General features: G+C 45.6%; 1 protein-coding gene across 1 annotated transcript in view; it reads left to right on the top strand.

The window, feature by feature from the left end:
• Positions 1-27,898, top strand: part of SLC9A2 (solute carrier family 9 member A2) — an 86,907-nt gene that overhangs the window by 33,346 nt on the left and 25,663 nt on the right. The window contains exons 2-5 of the mRNA XM_027128711.1: positions 796-1,259; positions 8,465-8,715; positions 24,801-25,018; positions 25,465-25,667. Of these exons, the coding sequence (XP_026984512.1) occupies positions 796-1,259; positions 8,465-8,715; positions 24,801-25,018; positions 25,465-25,667 (1,136 nt within the window). The remainder of the gene's footprint in view (positions 1-795; positions 1,260-8,464; positions 8,716-24,800; positions 25,019-25,464; positions 25,668-27,898) is intronic.

Here is a 27,898-nt window from a genome sequence, read left to right as displayed (position 1 = left end):
TCTGTTCCCTTAGTGATTGACTGGGGCTTTACCATATGATGCCTTGTACTAGAGTAAGTCGTAAACACATCTGTTCCTGCCTTGATTAGAAACTCTGTGACATTGGAGATCATGGCGTGTTTATATGCTTCACTTTTCGGTAGTTATCTGATGGACCTTTGATGTTGATTTGGTTGTCTCCGAAGGAGCAGACATCTGAAAATTAAACGTATTCAGCGTTCCAAATGAAGGAATCTGAAATTAGAAATATAGATATTCAGGAAGTTACAAACTCTTCTCAGTACCAGAGGAGACAGCGGTGATCCAAAACCTGGCCTGTGATGTGGCCACGTTGGCACGACCCCGTATCTTTTTGAGCCTCAGTTTCCACTTAAATAAAAAAAGGGGTGAAAATGCCTCCTTGCCTTACTCCTTCGGGTTTTTATGAGGATGAAATGGTTTGGGACATCTGAAAATGTGTTGGGAATCACAAGATTGCTTCAAATGTAAAATTGCGTTGTCTTCTTTAAGAAAACAGGCATTTAGATGAAAGCTGTGCTGTTTAGGTATCGTGTTCCTATAGTATTCCACTTCTGATTTAAATTGAAATGTGTACCTGAATGTGCTTTGTGAATAGTTTTAAGGGGATCATCTGACTTTTGCATCGTAATATCTAAAGCCCGTGTATAGCCAATTACGTTGACCTTGGGAGATTTTGAAACAGGACCTATTGGTTCTGTCAGAGAGAACCAGTTTGCCTTTTCCATAATTCTCACGTAACCCAAATTTCGTCTTTATTTATTTTTTCTTTCACAGGCTTCCATCTGTATCACAAATTACCCACCATAGTGCCTGAGAGCTGCCTTCTCATCATGGTTGGACTTCTGCTGGGTGGGATTATTTTCGGAGTGGATGAGAAATCCCCCCCGGCCATGAAGACGGATGTGTTTTTCCTGTACCTCCTCCCCCCCATCGTGCTGGACGCGGGCTATTTCATGCCCACCCGCCCGTTCTTTGAGAACATCGGCACCATCTTCTGGTACGCCGTGGTCGGGACGCTTTGGAATTCCATTGGCATCGGGGTGTCTCTGTTTGGGATCTGCCAGATCGAAGCCTTTGGCCTGAGTGACATCACTTTGCTCCAGAATCTGCTCTTCGGCAGCCTAATCTCGGCTGTGGACCCCGTGGCCGTGCTCGCTGTCTTCGAGAATATCCACGTCAACGAGCAGCTCTACATCCTGGTCTTTGGGGAGTCCCTGCTGAACGACGCCGTGACAGTGGTGAGTGACGGTTCACACCACATCGCTCCGCCGGGCCGGGGCCACACCCACCGGCCGCCGAGGGGAGACCCTGTCTGCAGATGAGGCAGCTGAGCGGTCCCCAGCCCTGTGCTGGGAAGGGCCCCTCACTTGGTTCAAGGCTCTGTTCTCGCTGTCTTAAAATTCTCAGTCAATTTATTATTTGTTATTTATCTGTGATTCTGCAAAGGGCCCCTCACTTCATTTTGCCTGGATCCTGCCAGCTACGTGGCTGGTCCCTGCTTGTACGGCTTTGCTGCTGCCAGAGAAGCGTCACAGTGACTGTGACCTGTGTATCCCTGGGGGTTTCTCACTGTGACGGCTTCAACAGTGATGGTTTTTGATCCGAATTCAAAGGACTCAAGGTCCCAGTGTTCTTTGTGGGAAGTGCTGCCCTCAGGATGTGGCGTGTATAGTACAGGTGAAAGGATCACGCCCACTGAGTGCTGTTCTCCCTCTGGGGAGGGTGTATTTTTTATTTCCAGATCGGAGGCAGATTTTTCGTCACACAACTCACTTCCTCTTCTTGCTCAGCCAGCAGACTCTGGGTCCTCACCATTTCCCCATAAATGGGTATTTATTCAGAAAATGCAAATTATTTTTAATTCTCACTAATTGCCGCATAATTAGAGTCAGAGGCTGTCATGAGGTTAACATTAGGAGGATTGAACTGCTTCCTGAGCTCAGGGGAGAAGCCTCTCCCCGCACCCACATGGCTGTCCAGACCTTCTCCACCAGCCAAGGACACTCAGGTGACCTTGGGCTGGTTAACCAGTCCGCAGGCACTGGTGTTGCTGTTTTTAGGTTAGCCAGGATTCTGTAGTAGTGACGGTGATAGGAATGGTAGCGAATGCGTACCTTGTGCTCAGAGTTTCATAACAGCCTATGAAGTAGGTATTCTTCCCATTCTGCAAATAAGAAAATTGAAGGAAATGTGAAGTAAAGTGTATTTAAGTAACTTAAGTAATTTATATTATCCCCTCTGTTAGTTAGTTCCTATTACTAAAATGGTATTCCTGATTCATTTAAAAGTTAACATAGATTTCAAGAAAAAAAAGAGTCAATTCACTTCAGTTTTAGTGTGTATGTGTTACTTAAGGAACGCCTGATGAGGGTCCTTCCTTCGAAGTTGGAGAGAGGATTCTTTTTGTAATTTGTCACTTTTTTTAATTTTCATTTTTGAAAAATTTATTTATTTGGCTGTGCCGTGTCTTAGTTGCTGCACACAGGATCTTCGTTACAGCCTGCGGGCTTCTCTCTGTTGTGGCTCGCAGGCTTCAGAGCGTGCGGGCTCAGTAGTTGTGGCGCGCGGGCTTAGTTGCCCCACAGCATGTGGGATCTTAATTCCCCCACCAGGGATCGAACATATGTCCCCTGCACTGGAAGGCGGATTCTTAACCACTGGACCACCAGGGCAAGTCCCCGAGAAGCTTCTTTGAATGATGTCTTTTCCAGTATGTGTAATGTCCTGTGTGTAGGTCATGGGGCATCTCATCCTCATCCAAAGATAGATTACTGTGATCAGCTTCAGAAACAAGCTTAGAATATCCTTTTAATAATTCAGTTAAACGTTACAATAATGTGACACACAAAAAACGAGTTAACATAGAAACCAACATTATTCTCTGTTAGCCTGTATTCAGACCCCTGACCTGAATAAAATATCACCTTTAAGGATGTTCGTTAACTCCATGTGGATATTATTACATAAAAATAATTTACTGATAAGGAAATGCCATTTTTTAGTATAGCTAAGAGCTATTTTGAGACTGCAGTTACCTCACTCAAGTAACAAAATCCACTTCATTTATTCCATTATTCATTAACGGTACTTAGTCATTAACTCACCAGTATTAAATTTTAACTGGGAAACTGCCATAACAATGAAGATGTTTTATAACTCGTTCTCTTTTCCGGAGGCATGAAGTTTTCCATTGTGACTAATGTTTGATATGTACATTTTTACCTTGGTTCTAGGGAGACTGTGGGAATTTCAGTGTGGGAATCTTGGGTCTATTTAGGGTATAGGAAACATTACAAAGAAATAATAGCACCCTGCTGCATTCCTCCTAGGGCAAGGTAGCAACATCAGGTCAGTTTCAGAAGGACCTCCTGTGTCTTTGCACTGCTTTCCCTTCTCTTCTGAGATTTCTCATTCAGTCGCCTCGGTGGTCCATTCTTTGAGCGTATCAAGAATCATATCTCAGCAAACGATCTGGCTAAACTACCCTTTAAAGCGTGCCTTCCAGAGGCACATCCTGTGCTTCCTGTCCAGAGGCTCGAAGCCATCAGATGTGGTTTTACGGTCGAGATGGAGGGCTGACCCAGAGAGGGCAGTGAGCCAGGTTGAGGGCCAGCCATTCCACGGCAGGAAATGGGCCAAGGACAGAGAAAGGGCATGGCTGCTCTTCAGATGTGGAGCCCTTGTTTCCAGGCCAAAGCCTGTGAGTCAGAAGGACTCTAGTGGTTTCAAATGAAAGAGGCTTCGTTGGTAGGTTCTTTACCCTGGGCCAAAAGCCATGTGGACCCTTAAAGCCACCTCCCACAGATATCAGGGCATGCTTGGGGGGTTTGCCCACCTAACACTGAAGAATAACCCACCAGGTATTTCCTTCACCAGACTGGCTGAACAGTGGGCTGAATTGCCCAGGTGTTAGGAACAATTAGAAAATGGTATAAAAAATTATCATTTTTGTCTCCTAGTCAGGTGTTCTCAAAGAATAGAGGTAGAGATGTTTTATAGAAGATTCTTTGATTCATTCATCTAGTCTTATCTCTAGGGGGGTTTAAGGAACTCATGGGTTAGGGAAAGGTATGAAAAACATAGACCCTGCTGCATACATGGAGAAGGCTGAGTTACTAAATGCTGCAACTAGAAGGGTAGAGATTAAACAGAGAGAAGTCAGGTTAAAAACATAGGCTGGGGCTTCCCTGGTGGCACAGTGGTTGGGAGTCCGCCTGCCGATGCAGGGGACACGGGTTCGTGCCCCGGTCTGGGAAGATCCCACATGCCGCGGAGCGGCTGGGCCTGTGAGCCATGGCCGCTGAGCCTGCGCGTCCAGAGCCTGTGCTCCGCAACGGGAGAGGCCACAACAGTTAGAGGCCTGTGTACTGCAAACAAACAAACAAACAAACAAACAAAAAACATAGGCTGGAGGATGAGCAGAATTGTAGGTCAGGCAATTAACTGGGAAGTTCAATAGTGAGCTTAGAAGATTTGAAAGGGAGAAAATCTACCATAAAAATGTCTCAAAGCAAAGGGAAATTGATAATATATAATATAAATTGAAATCAGACTCTTTGTTCTGTGGTCTGGGGCTAGATTGGAATTAACTGGAGAAATGACAGTCAAAAAAGAAAAAGCTGAGATTTTTAAATAGGATTTTTGTGCTTTCCCTTATAGGAACTATTTTAAGAAAACCTTTCAAACTTTCCCCTGTTGGGTAAAGATTGTTCAGGTTCTCAGCTATCTGAGAAGTACTGCTGTTTCCATTGTGGTCCATGATCGAATGAGTTAGGCTTACATGGTAATTTCTAGAAGGTGTGAAGGCAACCACTGAATATTCTGACACGTTTTCCAAGAACACTTAAAGAGTTTCCTCAGTCTACCCTAACTAGAGTTGGTTAAGGAGAGCTGGCCCTTAAGTCAGAAGCTAGGGATACACACTAATGGCCCAGACATTATGTGCCGTGCAGTGGAATTTAACTCAGGAAGCTGGAGAGTAAAGAGTGACCACTTGGTACTTAATTTGGCTTTTGCAAATAGCAGAACAGATTTAAAATTACTTATGCAGAAATGATTATCCTTTGTGTTTCATATCAGGAAAAGTGACCTGAAAACTTTTTCTGGAACAGAGCTATGCTGAACAAAAACCCTGTATTGTTTGCATCCTTGCAGTACATGATTTCACTGCACTGTTGCACATTTTAAATCAAAGTTCAAAACAGATCATATCTAATTTTAATATACACAAGTATTTTTTAAAAAAATAATAATGAATAGAAACACTTGAAAGTACTCAGCTGTCACATTAGCCTGTTATATTGATGGAATCCAGCAAACAGTCACCCCTGGCTTTTCGGTTTTCTAAAGATACAGTTGTCAAGTTGAGGTCAACTTTGCACAGACCAACTAGAGACATAATTGTAGCCACATACATAATACATATACATATACTACATATAAATTATAACTTCAAAAGCACCTTTCTATATAGATTCCCTTGTGGTAAAATTAAAGGACGTAACTGGCATGAACTAACTGTGGGATTATGGCTGGTTGTAACTAAAAGAATTTTATCTTGTGCCCATCCCTAGGTATCAGGTTCAGTGTACAACGGGTGGGAGGTTATGGAAAGCTTTCTGGTTGTCAAGGTAACGTCTCTACCTAAGCTAGTTTCTCGTAAGGTGGCCCCAGCATCCGAGGAAGTGGAATGATGAAACTGGAGCTCCTGACAATGCACTGAAAGTGAAAAGCCTGTGACTCAGCTTTACTCTTTGCAAAACCTAAAGGGATATTAAACACAGAACGTACGTTTGAGAGATGCCATGGCTGGGGCTGCCTGGAAAACAGCTTGGGAAAGATGACGGTGTATTCCCGTTGTTCCTTTGGAATGAGTGCCTGCGCCTCCTTTGGGGGCCTCATCACTGTCTAGATGGGGTAGGGAGGGGAGCTGAGAGAGAAAGAGGAGGAGACGTGGGTTCTGTGCACAGGGAATTTCTAATTCCTCGGAGGAAATGAGGTTGGCATTCAAGAGGCGACACCAGCGACACAGGATGGCGCGTCCCCAAATGCCGGACGGTTTGGGGCATCATCTGTGTTGCAGGAGGGGCAGAGGGAAGGACAACTCAGGCGCCGTAGGGATCCAGGAAGGCCGGAGAGGAACAGCGACTTGAGCGGCGCCATGGAAGACAGATAGAGTTTCCCTCGGTTTAGGGGCTGGGTTTCTATCAAGAGAAGCCGGGGACAGGGCTGAATACATACGGTGTGCTTTGTAGAGCCGTGGTGAGACCCTGTCCTAGACCGCAGGGTGTCACAAAGCATTAAAAAGATGCATCAGCTGTACTGAGCCTTCTTCCCTAAGTCAGGCAGCCAACGATTTTCAACTTGGGAGTGAGGAATGGAATAAAGGAAAGTGAGCCTTGTAGTAGCTGCAGGGGGCACTCAACTGGTGCGGGCGGGAGGCAGGCAAGTGGAAACCGGGGGTCGGAACCCAGAGCCCGAGTGGCCCGGGGAGGCTATCTGTGCAGGGCTGGAGGCTGGAAAATCTGTCCCTATCCCTGGGCAGCAGGTGATGGGTGACCGTCACCTTTTGGCCTGGGCTCTTTAGAGGCAAGGGGTAAATATAGAACATGTCCGATCCGCTCTCAGGAAGTGATCATGGCGTGTTGATGTGGATGAAATCTGACATGTGCAGCAGTCTCTGGATGCGAGGAAGCAGCACGACTTGAAGCCAGTTCTTTTCTGGCAAATGATGACCCTTCAGGATATTTAAGTCCTCAGGCTTGTGAGTTGCTTTTTTTCTTCTCTTAAACTCAAGTCATTTCTTGGAGGTCCAATACCAAATGCTCTCAACTGTTACACCAACAATCAAGAGAAGGGAAAAGCCCACTGCTTTCTAAGTAATAATCCACTGTTTTTTTGTTTTTTTTTTTTGTCAAAACCAACAGACATTTATTGTCATCTACTAGGCAACATGGAAGAAGTAAATCATAGTAAGGCGAAATCCTTAATTACAAGGAGTTTATGATCCAGTAGAAAAGAGGAAAAAGTTCCCCGAAACCTGTGATGTGTAGGCTATAAAGGACTGTTAGTGAAGTAGAAAAGGGTGAAATGGCTTTTTGTCAGGACACACTCTGGTTAGCAGAGTGTCTGATTCATTCTCATGGTTAAAATTGAAGAACTGACCCAGAGGTAGGAGACCTGGATCCTGGTATCGCCTCTGACGTTTTCTGTGCCCGTGGACGGATGGGTTTAATTTTGAGTTTCTCAGAATCCCAAGGAGGGTGTAGCATGGCCTGTACTCCAAAGGTGTTCATCCCAGTGTCCCATTAGCCGGCTTCCCTGGAGATTCCCTCTGCAAATATCACAAGAAGCAGGGCATGTGCCTGACTGTATTTCACTTGCTGGCTTCATGAAAAAATTACTCCGGAGGAAGGCATCACTTCCCATGCCATTTGCTCAGTGGTCCTTGGAAACATGTTTGAAAGCATCCTGCCCGGCAGGTGTGAATGCCTGACATTTTTGAAGACTTAATTAAACTATGTAAAAGACTGTGTAAATTTTTCAGAAACCAAGCAACAGTGTAGTCTCGTCATTTTAGAAGGACACATGTGCATGAAGTTATAGTAGATACACACACACACACACACACACACACACACACACACTGGTTGCTGTCTCTTGGCTTGAAGAAAACCCCATCAGGTCTTGTGTTTCACCAGAGGTGCATGTGTGGGCGGGGCAAGGACCTCAGTGACCTGGGAGGAGGATGTCTTCAGGGAGGGGACCTGTATGGATGGGTGGGTCCCTTCCATGGTGCAACCCCACAACAGGGGCCTTGAAGTGTCCCTAAATTCACAGCCAGCACTGACAAGCTTTCTCTGTGACATACTCCTTCCCAAGCATCGGCAACGCAAGCAGGGTATGTTGAAGGGCAACCAAGCCGTTTAAAATAATCCTTTAGGATCCGAAAAGTGATGTTTTAGCAGTAGGTCACGTAAATAACTTTGAAGTTTCCTCTCTCTCACGTCTAGAAATAGTTTTCTTGATGACACACTTTCATCAGTGCTTTTTGTTTGCAGCTATTAAATGCACTGTTAAAATGTGAGATAAAGACGGGCTTCCCTGGTGGCGCAGTGGTTGAGTCCGCCTGCCGATGCAGGGGACACGGGTTCATGCCCCAGTCCGGGAAGATCCCACATGCCGCAGAGCGGCTGGGCCCGTGAGCCATGGCCGCTGAGCCTGCGCATCCGGAGCCCGTGCTCCGCAACGGGAGAGGCCACAGGAGGGGGGCCCGCCCGGCCCACCAAAAAAAAAAAAAAAAAGAGATGCCCAGTCACTTCCACTGATCGTCCACTTTGGGGCACAGAAGACACACCCTTGTTAGGAGGCAGGAAGATTTCTGGGGCCGTGAGGATGTCGGGGAAGTTGGGGGGTCCTGACGTGCCCTCTGCCTCTCCCACAGGTCTTGTACAACCTGTTCAAGTCCTTCTGTCAGATGAAGACCATCGAGACCATCGACGTGTTTGCCGGAATCGCCAACTTCTTCGTCGTGGGGATCGGCGGCGTGCTGATCGGCGTCTTCCTGGGCTTCATCGCGGCGTTTACCACTCGCTTCACACACAACATCCGCGTGATCGAACCGCTCTTCGTCTTCCTGTACAGCTACTTGTCCTACATCACAGCCGAGATGTTCCACCTGTCGGGCATCATGGCGTAAGTATCGAACTCCTTGTTAAAAGCACTTGGTGGCATTTCGTGGAATTCATGTATCCTAAGCTGCGATGTGAAAGTTGAATATGTTATGTAAAAGAGGAGATGTTCTTGAATTCTTCTAAGAAAAATTAAAAGTAGATTTTCGTTACTCTTTGTTTCAAAAAAATGAAAGTATGGATCAGCCAGATGTATCCTAAAGCGGAACTTCCCTGGCGGTCCAGTGGTTGAGACTCCGTGCTTCCACTGCAGGGGGCCCGGGTTCGATCCCTGGTCCGGGAACTAAGATCCCTCAAGCCTTGTGGCCAAAAAAAAAAAAAGTTTTAATTTTGACAAATATTTATTTACAGCTTAATACATGTTAAGCTCTCCTGCTGGGGCCTGCTACGCTATTTAGAGTTTTGTGTTGTAAATGTAGGTCTAGTTCTTCCTGAAGTTTTCTCTTGCGCCCTGATTTAGGTGACGCTTTGATTAAGGATTGCTTTGCTTTTGCCCCACACCACCACTTTCATAGCAGAAGCAGATGAGGTTTGTCTCCCTCCACGAGGAGAGTGGAACCCACTGTAGTGAAAGCCATGTGTTAGAAGGTTGTGTGGTTTTCTGTATCCCAGGGAACCTAAATAAAGCACTGTATTAATCCAGTCTGACCCAGTAATGAAATGTGCAGTGCCTTCCTGGTGACTATTCATATCATTTTTGTATGACCTCCAGTTTCCTCACTGTTCTTTGACTGGTGTCATTGAAAGTGTCCGATCAGCTGGTGACAAGGTCTCTGCAAAGATTACAGGGCAGGGACTTTGTGTCTAGTTTCCCAGCAGTATTGTAGCAATGGTTGGTGTAAGAACCTTGAATATATTTCAACCGAGTGCATATGTAAAAGTTCTAGAACCCTCACAGAGTTATCTAAATATGCTTGTCCAGAGTGTGGGGAGGACAGGTGAAGTGTTGGATGGGGTTGGCGTGCTGGGGCGTCTCTGCTTAGAAATGTCTGCGGGGGCCCAGAGTCCACAGAGCTCGTGATGCCTCACGTCCCCGACCTCCTGCAAAGACGGGATCAGGGCTTTCCTTGCTCTGGGAATTAGGACGTCAAGGACAAATGGGGCCACGTATTCCTGGGAAACTGCACGGCTAGTTCTCTACTGTGGTTTGTTGGCAGATGAAAAACCTCACTTTTGTCCACAACTTCAAAGTAAACATTTACCGTACAGCTTAGTGCACAGAAAAGTCCCTTATTGCATTGACACGAATATTGCCATAGCACACAGTGAGTGCACTAAAATTATGTTAACAATTACATGAAATATTCCAGGAGATTTAAACACTTTTGCATTTTACCATGTACCCCTGTTAATGCTGTGAGAGCGAACGAAGGGACAGATTTGCGTCGAAGTGCGTTTGTTCTCAGAAGTCACACCCTTGTTTCCTAGGGTGGGGTGATTAGCGTGGTCTTCAAAACCTGACCGTGTGTGTTGTCTCTGTATGGGGTACATCACAGACGTGCATGTCCGCCCTTTGGAAAGTGCACTGTGTGCGCTTCCACGCTGTATTCACTGTCCTTGCTGGAGGATGTCGGTCCCGGGCATCGGTGTCCTGATGTAATTAACATTGCACATCCACGGACACCTCTTTTATAGAACTCGTCATTCTTCCGCATTTAACTTGTACCGAGTGTAGAAATTCCTATCGTACTTCACGCTGATGGCATCTTCTTTTACCGTTTAAAAGCAGGTGTTAAGGTTAATGGGAGTGAAGGCACGTGACTTCTGAGCATGCTCAGAAGAGTCTCTTTTTGTTTGTTTGTTTGTTTTTGCGGTACGCGGGCCTCTCCCTGCTGTGGCCTCTCCCATTGCAGAGCACAGGCTCCGGACGCGCGGGCTCAGCGGCCATGGCTCACGGGCCCAGCCGCTCCGCGGCATGTGGGATCTTCCCGGACCGGGGCACGAACCCACGTCCCCTGCATCGGCAGGCGAACGGAAGAGCCCCTTTTTGTTTAAGAGAAATGGGAGCCACAGGGAAAGGGAAGTCGGCAGAGGGGTCAGACAGCTGGGGAGCTGAGAGAAGGGTTGCAGCACGACTCTCTGAATTTGTAAGAGTGTGGAGCGTGAAACCTGGTCCTCCCAGGGTTTGTCCTCCCCTCTCTCCCACTTCTCCGTCCCTCTCGCCTTCTTCCTTCCTCTTCTTAATGCCTTTCCGATGCCCCTGTGCTTCAACTTTGTCCTGGGTGGACTCTTGGGCAGCCTGTCTTAGAATGAGATCATGTAATGAGCAGGTAGTTGATACAAAAGTCTGATGTAAAAGAAACATCTTTCTGTAGAGCAGAAGATGGGTCTGGGTTCAAAATGCAGTGTCTTGTTTTTGTGTGTGTGTGTGAAAGTTTACAGCAGCTTTATTCATAATCACCGAAACCTAGAAACAACTCAGATGTCTTTCATCTGGTGAATGAATAAATTAATTATGGTACATGTGTACAATGGAATCCCACTCAGCAATAAAAAGTAATGAACTATTAACATATGCAACAACATGGATAAATCTCAGATATATATTGCTCAGTGAGAGAACTCAGATTCCGAAGGATAAATTCAGTGTGATTCCAGTTATAAGATATTTTGAGAATGGCAGAACTATAGAGACAAAACAGATAAGTGATTTCCAGAGGATGGACATGAAGAGAAGGGTTGACTAGGAGGGGGCAGAATGAGAGAATTTGTGGGAGTGATAAAACTGTTCTATATCTTGATTGTAGTGAAGGTTCTACAACGGTATGCATTTGTCTCACTTCACAGAACTCTATACCAAAGAAAAGTGAATTTTACTCTATGTAAATTAAAAAAAATTTATTGGAGTATAGTTGCTTTACAGTGTTGTGTTAGTTGTAGGTAGGAAAGCACTGGGCAGGATTCCAGCATTTTGATTTCTTTGGAAAGATGTTGGAAGCAGTGTATCCTGGCATCCACAAAGCCTGCTGTCACTGCTGTTGGTTTTTTGTCATGAACTTGTGATCTGATATGATCTTCACTGACAACAAGTAAATTAATAGGAGGTGGAGTTCCACCTGTCTTCTCGTTCTTTGTCTTAGAAGCTGTTTGGAGAGCTGGCTTCTGGACAGTCTTAGGTTTTCTTTCCCCTTTGTGGCCTCTCCTAATAGTTCAATTCTTAATTTAACGTTAAGGAATTATTTGTGTCCACGTGTTCCTGTGTGTTCAGGAGAGTTTTAGCTTCAAACACTAGGGGGTAGATGAAAGTTCCTGTTTTCTAATTTTCTAATATCTTTCTGCTCATTTCTATACTGGGATAAGTTGTTGTAGTAGGGAAAGTGTGTACGTGTGCATGTGTGTGTGTGCGTGTGCGTGCGTCAGAGTGCGTTTCCACAGCTCTAGAGCTAAAGTTAAGGGAAAGTCTCTAGTCTCTCAAACAAAACCCCTCACGCCTCAATAGCATTGGACCCTTCGAGTATCACAGCTCTATAGTTGGGGTTGGAGAGGGGACTCATAGCATTGATTTTAGAAATTTGTGTCTTGGCTCACGTGTTTTGAACTTTATGTTCAGAAAACTGCGCAGGGATAAAACAAAAATGATTCCCATCATCCCCCTTACCCAAGGACACTAACAGACGCCTAAGGGATTCCTAAGTTCAGATCCACACCGACATGAACTGAGCTGGGACTCTGTTCCCCCTTGTGGGCATCAGGCACCTTTCTGGTCCTCACCTGGTCCATTGCCCTGGGATCCAGGCATGGGATGCTGAAAACCCACCGTCCTGAAGAGGGAGATGCTTGGTCCCCACAGCAGCCGGCAGCCTGCCGGGAAATACTGATTTCTCTTTGCTGTGCTCTACGAATTAAAAAAAATGGCCACGTCCTCCTGATAGGACAGCAGGCACCCAATATTCTTTAGTTTTGTTTTCATGGGTTGATAATTCCTTAGTCTTTCTTCTCTAGAGGACACTTAAAATATTTTCGATTTGCTGTGTCAATCATTCTAGCAGCATTATTGCAAAGAAAGTAAGAAATGGTAATTACCAGTTCCATCTTATGAATGAGCAAAGTGACGCCCTGGTGGGCAAAAACCATGGCTGTAGGGTGAGGCCTGGGCCCTGGGTCTCCAGTTAACAGGCCCGTCCAGGATATGTCCCAGTATCCACTCTAACAATAAAAACAAGCACCGGGCTATTGTAAATAGAACTGCAATGAACATTTTGGTACATGACTCTTTTTGAATTATGGTTTTCTCAGGGTATATGCCCAGTAGTGGGATTGCTGGGTCATATGGTAGTTCTATTTGTAGTTTTTTAAGGAACCTCCATACTGTTCCCATAGTGGCTGTACCAATTCACATTCCCACCAGCAGTGCAAGAGGGTTCCCTTTTCTCCACACCTTCTCCAGCATTTATTGTTTCTAGATTTTTTGATGATGGCCATTCTGACCGGTGTGAGATGATATCGCATTGTACTTTTGATTTGCATTTCTCTAATGATTAATGATGTTGAGCATCCTTTCATGTCTTTGTTGGCAGTCTGTATATCTTCTTCGGAAAAATGTCTATAATGGAATATTACTCAGCCATAAAAAGAAACGAAATTGAGCTATTTGTAATGAGGTGGATAGACCTAGAGTCTGCCATACAGAGTGAAGTAAGTCAGAAAGAGAAAAACAAATACTGTATGCTAACACATATATATGTAATCTAAAAAACAAAAAGGTTCTGATGAGCCTAGGGGCAGGATAGGAATAAAGACACAGACGTAGAGAACGGACTTGAGGACATGGGAAGGGGGAGGGTAAGCTGTGACAAAGTGATAGAGTGGCATGGACATATATACACTACCAAACGTAAAATAGATAGCTAGTGGGAAGCAGCCGCATAGCACAGGGAGATCAGCTAGGTGGTTTGTGACCACCTAGAGGGGTGGGATAGGGAGGGTGGGAGGGAGGGAGATGCAAGAGGGAAGAGATATGGGAACATATATATATGTATAACTGATTCACTTTGTTATAAAGCAGAAACTGGCACACCATTGTAAAGCAATTATACTCCAATAAAGATGTAAAAAAAATAAAGACAAGCACCTTTCAATGACATTTTAAAAATGAGACTTTCACAGGAATTTCCAGAATGCCGGGCTCAGGGATAAAGGAGCAGGGCTGCGCTCTCTGTTCGGAAGCGGTCACTGCTGAGGCTGTGAAGATCATGTCCCCTTTCTTTCCTGTCTTCCTGTGTAGGAATTGGTGATTGTCATCTGTTGAAAACTTTGAGAACAATAAGGAAGCATGCTTTTGCTGGCCATCTTGTAGCTTCTTCTTCTGGTTGCTCCTGGTTTGCCCACCAGGTGTAGCAGTTAGAAGACCATCTCTTCAAGATACAGTCGTACAAAACCAGAGCCCTACAGGCCACGATGACTAGTTCACGTTTACCGGTCTTCTCAAAATATGGGGGGAAAGAAAAGAGCACGTGACATTTCAAGACATTCATAAAACATGATCCAAAGCATGTTTGATCATCTGTTTATTTTGAGCGTAAGACAGGTGTCTTTTATTAATTTTCCCTAGGCTTTTCTCATGTTTACTGGGTGTTTTGCTCCGTGTGAGAAGGTGACCTGGAACTTTAACAAAGCAATCTGGATAACACAACCTGGATAAATGCTAGTCTGCACACAAGTCATCAGTCATCACCTAGTCTCTGGCCTGGCCTCCATGTAAATCGAATTAGTCTTAAAGCCTGAAAAAAACAGAGAGCAGGCCACATCATCTTATTTCTAGTTGGAGCTTTAAACTTCAAATTCACCCCTAACCTAACACCCACATCTTCCCCTGAAACAAAAAAAAATTTTCTTTTAGAAGAAATGGCTATTAAAGACTGAGTCAGTTGCATAAGAGTTGGCTTAATCCTGCAACCTGCGTGCAGAGTAGCTGTTGGCTTCACTGCAGGCCAGCTGGGGCTCTTGGAGCAGGACAGGTAGAGACGATGCTTTAGACCAGGGCTAAGTCCAGGTGCTGGGGGGTGGCTGTGTATGCCTGCACATCACGTAGAACAGCAGGGAGGTAGAGTTTGGAGGGAAAGGAGAGAGGGGACCATAACGCAGGCTTCCATCTATGGCTCTGGGTCTCGTGCTCTGTTCACCGTCTCTTTGTACCTTATATTGTCTTGACAAATAAAAGCTTTGTTTTTGATGATGCTGTATGCCTTCCCCGATGGCTCTCACTGGTCAGAACTGACCTCTTTAAAATCTTATATGGGGACTTCCCTGGTGATCCGGTGGTTAAGACTCTGTGCTTACACTGCAGGGGGCCCAGGTTTGATCCCTGGTCGGGGAACTAAGATCCTGCACCCCGCATGCTGTGTGGTTCAGCAAAACAACAAAAACAGAAACAAAAGAATGAGTTTTTACAGTGACCAATTCAGTTCTATTTAAGTTAAATCAAATTGTAAAATAACAAACCTATAAAAGTGGAAGAACAGTATGTATTTCAAAACTGCCAAAATAAAATATTTTAAAAAACCCTTATATGACCACCTCAAACACTAAATGGCACGGGGGCAGTGGGTAAGGGAGGAAGATAGTAAACTGAGGCAGGAAATTAGTTAAACAATAGAAAAAAGACAAATCGTATCTCCCTTAATTTTCCGGACACATTCAGGAAAAACGTGAAAAAGAAACAAACAAAACTGTATTATATTTTTAATGGTGACTCACCTATCTTTTGTTTTCTTTTGTATAATTTTGCCTCACCTGCAGGGCAAAACTAGAAAAGTCAGGAAGGAATTTGAAATTATAACCCTTTTTTTTCCCCTAGCTTTATTGAGATGTGATTGACACACCTCATTGTGCAAGTTTAAGGTGTAAAAACGTGATGATTAGATAATATATGTATATTGCAAAAGGATCACCGCCATAAAGTTAGCTGACACGTTCATCACCTCACGTAGCTACCCTTCTTTGTGTGTGTGTGGTGAGAACTTTCAAGTACACAATACAGTATTGTTAACTGCCTGTACTATCGAATGTACCATCACATCCAGGATTTTCCAGTCACCGTGCTGCCCCTTAGATCCCAGAACTTATTCATCTTATAATTGGAAGTTTGTAGCCTGTGACCACTGTTACCTGTTTCCCGTACAACCCCTGCAAGCCCCTGGCAACCACCAGTTGACTCTCTGTTTCTGTGACTTTGCTTTTTTTAGATACCAGATACGTGAGATCACACAGTATTTAACCAGATTAGTGTAAATGATTCGGGAACTTATTTTCATTTATTTTGATGGTTTAAACTTTTAATGAAATAGATTCAGCTGGTAAACTCCAGGATTTGCTTGGTTTTTTGAAGGAGGAACAAAACCGGTGGACGGCCACTTTTTTTGTTTTCCTGAGTGTAGTCCACTCTTGTGGTCATGTGCTACATGTGGCTTTTGAGCGCTTAAAGTGTGGCCAGTCTAACTTGAGGTGTGTTCTAAGTGTAAAATAGACATCAGATTTTTAAGATTTAGTAGGAAGAGATTGTAGAATATCTCATTAATGTTTTTTATATGGCTTGCATGTTGAAATGACAGTGTATTCGATCTGTTGCATTAAGTAAACATATTATGAAAGTTGCCTTCACCAGCATCTTTTTACATTTTTTAACCATGACTATTAGGAACTTGAAGATTACATATATGGCTTGTATCGTGCCTCTGTTAGCTTTGCTCCGTAGAGCTCACCATTCGTTTTTGCTGTTTGATTCTGCCATCACTTTGCTTTTCTGACTGTTTCTTGACTGGTCTTTGTCTTTATCTGAAAATGATTATATTACTGCTATATCTGAAAATGATTATATATAATATATTATATTATATCCCGTGTTTCAAGTATACTGTAGAAAGTGATTTGATGATCAAGTCATCACTACATTGCTCTTGGTCTAGAGCTTACAATTTAAAGTGGCATGTTCGTCTTTCAGACTCTGAAGGCTAAGCAATAATAAGGCTAAAGTTATTTTCTAGTTATATGTAGGCCAAGATGAAAAATAGGATTATAAACAGAAATGTAAATACGGTATAATTTCCAAGAATAATTCCCTTTTCTGGTTTTTTTTTTTTTTTTTTTTTTTTTTGCGGTACGCGGGCCTCTCACTGTGGCCTCTCCCATTGCGGAGCACAGGCTCCGGACGCGCAGGCTCAGCGGCCATGGCTCACGGGCCCAGCCGCCCAGCCGCTCCGCGGCACGTGGGATCCTCCCGGACCGGGGCACGAACCCACGTCCCCTGCATTGGCAGGCGGACTCTCAACCACTGCGCCACCAGGGAAGCCCCAGCTGGAAAACTTTAATTCCATCATCAAGGTCTTGGTCCAGTCTTCCTGCCTCTCATGCCTTTGTCAACAGTCCCCAGCTAGAGTCAGTGGATGCCGCGGGTCCCTTGATGCCTTGTGTTTCATCACACTTTTGACCCTGAGCTGTGATCTCTTATGTGTTCTTTCCACAAAACCATGCTTGCTTTAGGAGGCAGGAAACGAGCTATAAACAGTAGTTGAATTGAAAGCATCTAAAGTAGAAAAAAACACAAGATGTGGAAAATCCATGAAATGGGCAAGACTGCATGAATAATCAAGCATCTATACTTATTTGAATTTATTTCATTTTGATATTTTAAGAGAGGTTGTTCAGTTTTGGTGGTTGGATATTTCTTTGAAAAAGAATTTATAAAAAAATTTTCTCATATGTCAAACTCACTTTCTCTTGGTTGTCAGGTTTCCTGGAAGAGGCAATCCATTGTATAGTAAATTCGTGCCCTGGAATAATTAATTTACCTCACATGAGTGAGTACTTTATTCTGAGAACATACAGTGTACCCTGAGTCACCACAGACCTGGCTTTAATCAATACAGAGAAAGCTTTTTAATTGTTCTTCATCTTTGCTAATGCTTGGCACTGATTAGTAGAGTATGCTTTTATGTTTGGCAAAGTCTTTATGGGGAATGTGCAACTGTTATTTGGGCTGTATTTTCCTGCAACTGAATCCATACTTTTTTAAGATCACGCACAGGCATGGAGTAGGCATGAAAGAATTTTGCAACATTCTTTCTGTCAGCTCAGTTCTAATTCTTCACAGTTCAGATTACAGAACAGGTCTAACGTGGGAATCGAAATTAGAGAATTGACCACTCTTCAAAAAAATTACAGTACTAGTATTTATAAATGGAATTAACCGAGTCGTGGCTACACCGTAGGTAAGGGAACACAGACAAGGTATGTGTATGTTTTATCTTCACAACCAGAACTCTGCCTTCACTGCCCGCCATCTTTATGGGTGCCGTTCCCTTTGGTTCCACAGATGCCGACTGCCTAGTGAAGGGCTGTGGATCTCCATTAAGCTAGACTTAGCCAGCATCAGGCGAACATACGCTTGGTACCGCTGCATGCAGGGAGCCATGCTACCTGTGGAAGAAGGGTAGCTCCTGCTCTCTCAGAGTGTGGGTTCTGGTGGAGAGGAAGTGAACATGCATAGATGTGAACATCGATTCATTGGCTGCCAGGGTGGAGTCGTGGAGTACTATAGAAAAAAGTGTTAGTTGGAATTTTCTGTTCAGAAGATAGTCCAGTGACATATTATCTGCATAGAAAGTCTGTTTCCCCCCGGAAGACCGTTGAGACAGTATTAGCTGGCCTGAATTTTTTGTATGCTGCATTGAGAGTGATACAGTGATGAAGAAAAGCTCAATTGCCGGTGAATGTAAAAACCGCTAATTATAGTGCTTTAGCTTCTCTGTCTCTAAATTGGTGATAATCGCCCTACATTTATGTTAAACCACCATGTGAGGCAAGATGATAACAAAGCAGAGGGCCCCAGTGCATTCTATATGAACCTTACCTCCACGTGGGCCCACGGAATGGAACCTAACACCTGTCCAAACATAGACCTTTTCTGGGAGGTTATACGGGCCAGGTGCTGCAATGGATTTTGAAAACCAAACGAAAAACCACTGCGGGAAACAAATTGACTCCAAGCTCTAGGTCTTTCCCCTCCAGATCTGTCCTCCACATGTCCTTCAGAGTTCTCTTTCTAGAATGCAAATCTGTCCACGACACACCACCGTTCCGATGAGTAATCCATCCCTAGATCCATGTCATCATCGATTCAAAACACATTAATGAGGTGCCAGGGACTGTCATAAGCACTGATGACACTTTTCCCCCCATGAAGCTTCCAGTTGGTTTGGGGAGATAAACATTAGTTACTTGGTGGAAGATATAATCTCTCATTTTCCCCACCAGCCTATACAATCGACTCCTAAGCATAACACGTAAGAGTTATGTCACATGTCATTACCTGGCCCCTAACTTCCGTGTCCTCGCCTGTTAACCTTCTCCTCCTCTCTCTCCCCCGCAGCAGAGTCAATTCTTCAGGTCCCTGAATATACCAACCTGTTCATGGCTCTGAATGTGCCCTCTTCTTTTTCTGGATCATTTACCTCTTCTTCCTGCTCGGGGAGCTCTCACTTACCCATGAAGATTCTGCTCAAATGTCCCCTCTTTTGTGGCAGGAGCAATGACTTCCTTTCCTGTGCTCCCAAAGCATCCTTCCCCTTCTCCGTTTCTGGCGCTTGCCATGCTGTGTTACAATTACCTTTCCATGACTCTTTCTCCTCTTAGACCACGAACTCTTGGGAGTAGAAGTTGCCTCTTATTTGCTTCCGTCTTCCTAGATCCCAGCCCAGAACTTGACCCAGAGTAGATGCTAAGAAGATATTGGTTGATGTCCAGTTGTTATTCCTGATCATATGAACTAAATTGGAAGATTAGGACAGAGAGACCTACATGGAAAGCGGGGAGAAAGATGATTCAATGACGTGAGCTGTTAAAAGTAAGGTCAGACTGGGAATACTGAAGGCCAGTCGTTTTATGTTTGAAGGAGCTCTAGGGTTAAGAAATTCATCTAGAGTTTTCTAAAACGTCACGAGTTATTTTGGTTATTATTTTGGTGTGGATAGTATCACGCTGATGTTCAGAATGAGGGAGAGAGGCTGTGGGCTTCAGGTGTGAAAGTTTCATGAGTTCTCTTTGGTGGAGAAAGAAATCTTCCCTCTCTGTACGTGCTTCAGTGCTACTGGGATTTGCTATGACGTGACTTCCTACCCAAGGCACTCCTGGCCACGAGCTCCAGACCCAGTAAGGCTCCAGTCTGCACCATTCCCCAGCTCTAGAAGCGTCTCATAATTCTTTTAGAAAAATGAAGGAGAGTCAAACTTATGGTGATGGTTAATACTATCAGCTATAGGTGATGATCCAGGAAAGGGGCAGTCTCTCTTCCAGGGAGACTGTAGTATTGTGTGTACCTCCCTAATTGAAGGGAGACTGACTCATTTGTAGTTTTGTGTACATAGGATGTTACTGAAGGTGAGGTGCTTTGATGGAGGTTAGAGCATCCTACAGCAGAAAAGACCCCTCTTTGCAATGAAACACCTCCTGGCCTCTGCTTGAGGGGCTGTGTGCACTGAGCTGTACATGACGGACCAGAACGCGACCTTTGAAACATTCGTCCCCAGCCTGTTCCGTGCATCCACGTCATAGACACCCGCATTTCCTGAACAGGGCATTGCCGGGCTCTGGGGCCTCTGGTACCTGCTGAGGGTGTTTTTCCCCCGGAGGATCGCACCTGTGCTGTTCAGAGGTGGTGTTGAGTTACAGGGAGGTGTCTGGCAGACAGGAGTATCACTCTGGTGTCATGTTAAGGATACAAAGCAATGGAAAATGATCCCGTGAACAGTCATGTATAATTCATGTATTTTTTTATTCCTACATCAAAGCTATAGTTTTCAATAATTTCTGAATAGAAATTTTTGTTTAATCTCTCATTTAATGGGCTGAAGATTGCGTTTTGCCTGTATGGTTTATATCTTTCCCAGTGAACGATGTGAACGTGATCTCAGGGGGAAATAATTAGCACATACGCAAAAGCAAGTTTCTTTAGCCCTTTAACGATCACTTTTTGAATGATAAACAAAAAATCCAAATCCAAGAGGGACAGAGGGAAATAGAGGTGGTATGAGAAATGTAGGGGTTTCAACTCTATAGCTGATGCTTTATTGTTAAAAGTAAACGTGATTGGAAAAAGCTGGGTGGTGCGTACTTTGGTGTTTGTCATTCTCCATATTTGTCCTTAAGTTTAAATGCCTAATAGTCAAATCATTTTAGAACATCTTTTGCATGGGATAAGAGAATTCAAGAAAGAATGATGGCCCTCATTGGTTCTGTTACAGACTTTCAACTTGGCAACATTTAAGAAAGGTTCATTAGTGTGTGCTGCTGTGTATGTGTCTTTTCTTCATAAAACATAGTATGATTCAGATTCTTCTGGCTTTTGCCCTCATTACTTAGTATTGGGCAACTTTTACTTTTTAAAGTCTGATTAAAAAAGAATTGAGCCAAAATATGCAAGATGAAAATGTTCAGAAATGCCGTTAACGAGTGGTTTGTATTCAGGGGTGGCTGGCAGTGATGCCACCTGCCACTCTGGTCCACAGTGTCTACTGCCCGCTGTACTGGGGGAGGGTCCAGGCTTTCATGTCAGGCCAGTGTGACAGAGCTCCCGCTAGCTTCGGTCACCAGGCCCACGGGGGACGTGCCCTTGGTCGTGGCCACCACACAAGGGAGGTGAGTGCCAACAACACTGTGGCCGGCTGAGGGATGGCCCCCAAAGGTCTGAGTCCCCACAACCTGGGGATATGTTACCCTGCACGGCAGAGGGGACTTCGCCAATGTGATCAAGTTAGGGTCTTGAGATGGGGAGAGAACAGTGGATTATCGGGCGGGCTGGGTGAAATCACAAGGGTCCTTATGAGAGGAAGGCAGGAGGGTCAGAGTCAGAGGAGATGGGACCAGGCAGGCAGAGGTCAGCATGACAGGGCCACGAGCCACGGGATGTGAGCAGCCTCCAGAAAGTAGAAAAGGCAAGGAACTGATTCTCCCCTAGAGCCTCCTGAAGTAACACAGTCCTGTCGGCACCTTGACATTAGCCCCAGATCAAGAAGAGAATGAAAATGATTTTGGACTTATGACCTCTGGAAGTGTAAGGTGATAAACCTGTGTTATTGTTAAGCCACTAAGTATTTGCTAATACCACAGCCAGAGGAAACCAGTGAAAGAGCTTGTGATTGGGAACGGATGCACACGGCCGTGGCAGGGGAGGAGGACCTCACTTTCATCAGGGATAATCGAGCCCCGGTCCGGGAGGATCCCACATGCCGCGGAGCGGCTGGGCCCGTGAGCCATGGCCGCTGAGCCTGCGCGTCCGGAGCCTGTGCTCCGCAACGGGAGAGGCCACAACAGTGAGAGGCCTGCATACCGCAAAAAAAAAAAAAAAAAGAAAGAAAGAGCGAGAGTTAGGTCCCTGACAGCTCTGGCTTTGAGTCAGACCGCCTGGGTTAAAATCCTGGCACCACCATCAATTAGTTGTGTGACCTTGAGTCGCTGGACCTCTGTCTGCCTTTGTTCTCTCATCCGTAAAATGGGAACCATGACAGAACTTGCCTCAGAGGCTCGTAAGGAGGTTTGCTGACATAACTCATACAGAGCGTTTGCACCGCCCCTGGCAGAGTGGAGGCTCTGCAGACGTGGACTCATTGGATAAGCCCTCAGCTCTTCGCAGGCTTTGCTGTGTGTTGGTGCTGCTGCATTTTACTGGCCCATTTAATAAGGTTCTCTTTGTTTGGGGAGCCACAGGAATTACGCATTCCTCACTCATATCCATCTGAAAGAAATACCTGCTCATTCTGTGGGCAGGGACGTTGAGGCCAAATGCAGGGTCCTTGGGTTGGGGGGGGGTCTTTGTTTTGTTTTCATAGGCGGCACAGAATAGATATACGAGTTTTCTATGGAAGGAACAGGTCGGTTCCTTGCAATGAGATATATTCGTGGTCACCTGTTTAGGTCTCAACTCAGAAGGCCCTTAGATTTTCATTCTTGTACTTATCCTTATGCTTAGAGTAGGAAGATTTTGGTAAAACATCAGACATCTCAGGGTAAGGGAGACTAAGTGCAGTGGTTGAAGGGGGTTGGGGGAAAGCTTGTAGGGTCATTGCAGCTCTAGAGCTCTGAGAAGGTGGGAAACTTCACAGATCACGACCAGCGATTAGCTCGTGGCGCAGTTATCGCTCAGTGGAAGGCGGGCAGCTCACTCAGATTCTGTCCTGTTTTATTCTGCAGCACCCTTGGATAATGATGCCTTTTTGGTAATTTCTAGTAACTGTGTCTCCTTGGATGGAGGCTGGTATGAGCTATCACCCAGCTCATACTAAATTTACCCCTGTGGGTGGCCTTTGAGTTGGCCAGGGGTACATTCCAGCCAAGAAGACAGCACAGAGCAGGGCCCCTTTGGGAAATGACAGACCATTGAGCATGTGCTGGGTGCTCCATGGAGAGAGGGCCGGGGGTCAGGGCACCTGGAATTGTCACTGAGGGGAGAGTGTGAAGGGCTTCGGGCACCCAACCTAGGAGTCTGGGCTGCATCCTGAGCCCTTCCTTCCCCAGACTGTGCAGAGGTGTGGTATTATAATAGATGTGGTACATATAGACAATGGAATATTACCCAGCCATCAAAAAGAATGAAATAATGCCATTTGCAGCAACGTGAATGGACCTAGAGATTATCATACTGAGTGAAGTCAGACAGAAAAGGACAACTATCGTACGATATCGCTTATATGCAGAATCTGAAAAAAAATGATACAAATGAATTTATTTACAAAACAGAAACAGACTCAGAGAAGGAACTTATGGCTAGCAGCGGGGAAAGGTGGGGGAAGGGATAGTTAGGGAGTTTGGGATTGGCATGTACATACTACTATATTTATTTATTTTTTTATAGATTTATTTATTCTTGGCTGCATTGGGTCTTCGTTGCTGCTTGCGGGCTTTTCTCTAGTTGCAGCGAGTGGGCTCTACTCTTCATTGTGGTGTGTGGGCTTCTCATTGTGGTGGCTTCTCCTGTTGTGGAGCATGGGCTCTAGGCGCACGGGCTTCAGTAGTTGTGGCACATGGCCTCAGTAGTTGCGGCTTGCGGGCTTTAGAGCACAGGCTCAGTAGTTGTGGTGCATGGGCTTAGCTGCTCCGCGGCATGTGGGATCTTCCTGGACCAGGGCTCGAACCCGTGTCCCCTGCATTGGCAGGCGGATTCTTAACCACTGCACCACCAGGGAAGCTCACACACTACTATATTTAAAATAGATAACCAACAAGGACCTACTGTATAGCACAGGGAACTCTGCTCAATATCCTGTAACAACCTCAATGGGAAGAGAATTTGAAAAAGAATAGAGACATGTATATGTATAACTGAACCACTTTGCTGTACACCTGAAACTAACACAACATTGTTAATCAACTATGTTCCAATATAAAATAAAAGTTAAAAAAAGATAGATGTCAAGGGAAAGGGACATGAAGACCTCTGTGGTCCCAGAGTTTTGGAAGTGCTGGGAAAACAAGCAAAACCGTTTCTTTCCACTAGGAATTTTCAGAGCCTGTGAATACGTTTTGAATTTCCCAGAAGTGGAAATCGTAGATAAGTAGAAATGAGACCCGGAACTAAGGCATCGGGGTAAAAAAGAGTGGGTGGGTCCAAGAGATCCAGGATGAGGGTTAGAAAACAATTGGTGACCAGTAAGATGGTGGGGGGGGCAGCAAGGAGATGCAGAGAGAATTCCAATGTGACCATAGTTTCAAGCTTAGGATTTTAAGCGATAGCTTAGCATTTGGGGCCCTAGAGGAATAGAGGAGATGGAACTGGCTTTATAGGAAGATAATGGGTTTTGAATTTATTATGGACTCGTTTATCTATATTTGTGATACTGGCAGTATAGCTGACGATGCCAAAGTCCACATCCCCAGGCTAGAAAGCTGTGTAGAGCCGGGCACTTGGAGCCATGGGTATCGATGAAGACCTCTAGAGACAGTAGGGTTTCCAAGGATGCAAATCACATTCACTTACCAAACTCAGTCAGTGGTGCTGTAGTCACGGGTGGAAGGGTGGAGTCACCAGTTCGCTAAGTGCTGACTCATGTTCTGATTAGGACCCTTGCCCTGTTTAAATTGAGGCTGCCTCTCTTCTTGTAGAATCATAGCTTGCGCAATGACCATGAATAAGTACGTGGAAGAAAACGTGTCTCAGAAATCCTACACGACCATCAAGTATTTCATGAAGATGCTGAGCAGCGTCAGCGAGACCCTGATCTTCATCTTCATGGGCGTGTCCACCGTGGGGAGGAACCATGAGTGGAACTGGGCCTTCGTCTGCTTCACCCTGGCCTTCTGCCTGATCTGGAGGGCGCTGGGTAATGAGCACGTGTCCCCTGCGTGAGCGCTGGGGGTCGCGCGTGGAGAGATGGGCCCTTCCTCCTGCCCCTCCCCTTTGTGGCCGCTGCTGCTACTTCTTTTCTTCGTCTTGAGCTCTTGTCTTTCTTATCTCCTTCCTCGACCCCCTCGCTCTCCACGGCCTCTCCCTTCTCCTGTTTCTCCTCCTCTCCCCTCATCCTGACATACTCTTTCCTCCCCAGAGTATTTTCATGCGTTTCCTTTAAGTGGAATTAACCTCTCTTGGCGTCTCTGATTCCAAGAGCCCAGTGATGCGAGGCAGGAGGAGGAATGCGGGCAGGATGGTAGGAGAGGGACCTGTTTGGAAATACTTTACCCTGAAACAGAAGCCTAGAAAATGTGCCTTCACGTTCCTGTGTCCTGGCCTCACACAGTCTGTTTCCTTTGGTTTTGTTTTTCTTCTCAGGTGTCTTTGTCCTGACCCAGGCCATTAACTGGTTCCGGACGATTCCTCTGACCTTCAAGGACCAGTTCATCATTGCCTACGGTGGGCTCCGCGGGGCCATCTGTTTCGCACTGGTGTTTCTCCTTCCTGCTGCCGTGTTTCCCCGGAAAAAGCTGTTCATCACGGCGGCAATAGTGGTCATATTCTTCACTGTCTTCATCCTGGTGAGTGGAGCTCGGTCTCCCGGCAAAGTCTCTCGTTTTATCAGGAGGAAACGAGGTCACTCAGGTGACCATCGTGAACTCCTTTTACATGATGCCAAGGTGCCTTGAGGCTTAGGTAGTTAGGACATGAGGGAAGATGGTGTTTCCTCACGTCACTGGGTTGTGCAGGGGCCTGAGGGAGTCCAATTTGGTCCCTTGGCTGACACAGAAGAATTGCTATTTAAGGAAACTCAGCTGTGTGAGCTGAGCTCCCTCCTGGAAATTTATGAGCTGCACTTGCTAATCCTCGGCATTTGTCTTCCTCTCTGACCTAGTAAGTGTGCTCATTAAATGCTGGTTGTGCGATGACCTCCCAGCAGCTCTTTGACATGGGTTCACTGCTGAGCTGTGCGTCCCTGGAAACGATGGGAGGGGTGACTACACGTTTAATATGGGGAGGTGGACAGCTGTGGTAGGAGGGTGTGGGTCTGGGTCAAGATCCTGACTTTGCAAGTTCATCAACTCCTTTAAGTTAATTATCCAGCCCTTAGGAGATTCTGTTCTGCGGACAGTCATCTAGAAATTACGTCTGGGGCTCCTCTGCGAGCCAGACAGTGCTCTCGGTGCTTAGGGTCCAAGAGTGAGCAAAACCCAGAAATATCCCCGACCCTGCAAAGCTTCCATTCCAGTGAAAGTAAACAGAGTAAGTGAGGGAGTTAGAGTCTGTTAGAGGGTGAGAGACCCGGACAGCAGGAAGCTGTAGGGCTCAGGCCTGGTGAGGGTGAATGGAATGGATTAGTCGTGGAAGGCAATGGTGAAAAACATACTTGAGTAAAGGTTTGCAGGGGGGAAAAGGATTAGCTGGGCTGAAGAACATTCCAGGCAAATGGGACTAAAGACAAAGGTCTGGAGGTGGTGTGCACGTAGCCCACGTGGCCGCTGGAGGGCAGTGTGGTTTAGGAGAGAGGAGGTGAGGGAGAGTCCGGAGTCCTAGGTCATGTGGGGCAGCGGGGGCAGTCGGGCCAGTGTCAGCACGTTGGCTCCTGTCCAGGTGAAACGGAAGCATCCAAGTTTGGGGAAGAAGCGTGACGTGTTTTACGTGGTAAAAGGAGCCCCTGGCCGCTGTGAGAAGAGGCTGTTAAGAGGAAAGGATATGAGTGGGAAAGGCAGTGTGGAACCCAGAGCACTGATCAGGCAAGATGGTAAGAAGGGGCAGAGGCTGGTGAATGATGGAGGCTGGGGGTGAGCCCGGGACCCCGACTCCAGAGGCAAGCTCAGAACTGCGGGGAGCTCTGCTGACCGCCCCCCGCCCCGCTGAGAGAGAAGACAGTATTACCCGGTTAAGGTTAGGGATAGTTCCAGTCGGAGGAACACATACTCGTTTGGTTCAGACATCCCGGGTTGGTTTGATTTTTCTCAGCGCAGGGAGACGGCGCCCCAGGGTTGGAGAGGAGAAGCAGACTCCCTGCTTTCGTCTTTTCACTGTGTGTTTGCAGGAACCTTGGAACAAGCGTCCAATTAGCTAGTCTCACACGTCTGAGGCAGCGTTGTGAAGGGAATCCATTTTTTTTAACTTTTCATTTTATATTGGAGTAGAGTTGATGAACAATGTTGTGTTGGTTTCGGGTGTGCAGCAAAGTGATTCAGTTCTACACATACAAATATTCTTTATTTTTTTCAACCCAGTTTTTTTTTAATTGTGGTAAAATACACATAACATAAAACTTACCACTGTAACAGTTTTAAAGCGTACAATTCATTGACATTAAATACATTTACAGTGTTGAGCAACCCTCATGACTGTCTAACTCCAGAACTTTTTCATAACCCCAAATGGAAATCCCATACCCGTTAGGCAGTCACGCTCCTCCCTTCCCTTCGCCCAGCCCCTGCCAACCACTAATGTGCTTTTGCTCATTTGCCTGTTTTTCTTCCTCTTTTTTTATTTTTTTGACATTTTAGAAACTTTATTAAGGAAACTTTTCAAACATACATTAAGTGTAAAGAGGTTAGTATAACAAATGCCCCGCCTTAACGACACAAGTTGTTTTCCAAACTCTGCTCAGTATTATGTAAAAACCCAACTGGGAAAGAATTTGAAAAAGAAAGTGAATCTATTTTGCCTTGAGCTGTTTAATGTCTCAGGAGCAGCCTGGGGCAGAGTGCTTGAGGGGGACAAGTCAGGCCTGGGAGTCACTCTCCGGCTCTTCCCAAGCTAGCTGCCCTGCCCTAACGCCCACAGAAAGCCCTGC

Source organism: Aethalodelphis obliquidens, unplaced genomic scaffold (genome assembly GCF_003676395.1).
Source record: "Aethalodelphis obliquidens isolate GAN/ISIS:26980383/991018 unplaced genomic scaffold, ASM367639v1 scaffold35, whole genome shotgun sequence".
NCBI lineage: Eukaryota > Metazoa > Chordata > Mammalia > Artiodactyla > Delphinidae > Aethalodelphis > Aethalodelphis obliquidens.
Note: the sequence above shows the minus strand (reverse complement) of the source record. Positions and strands in the feature narration are given on the sequence as shown.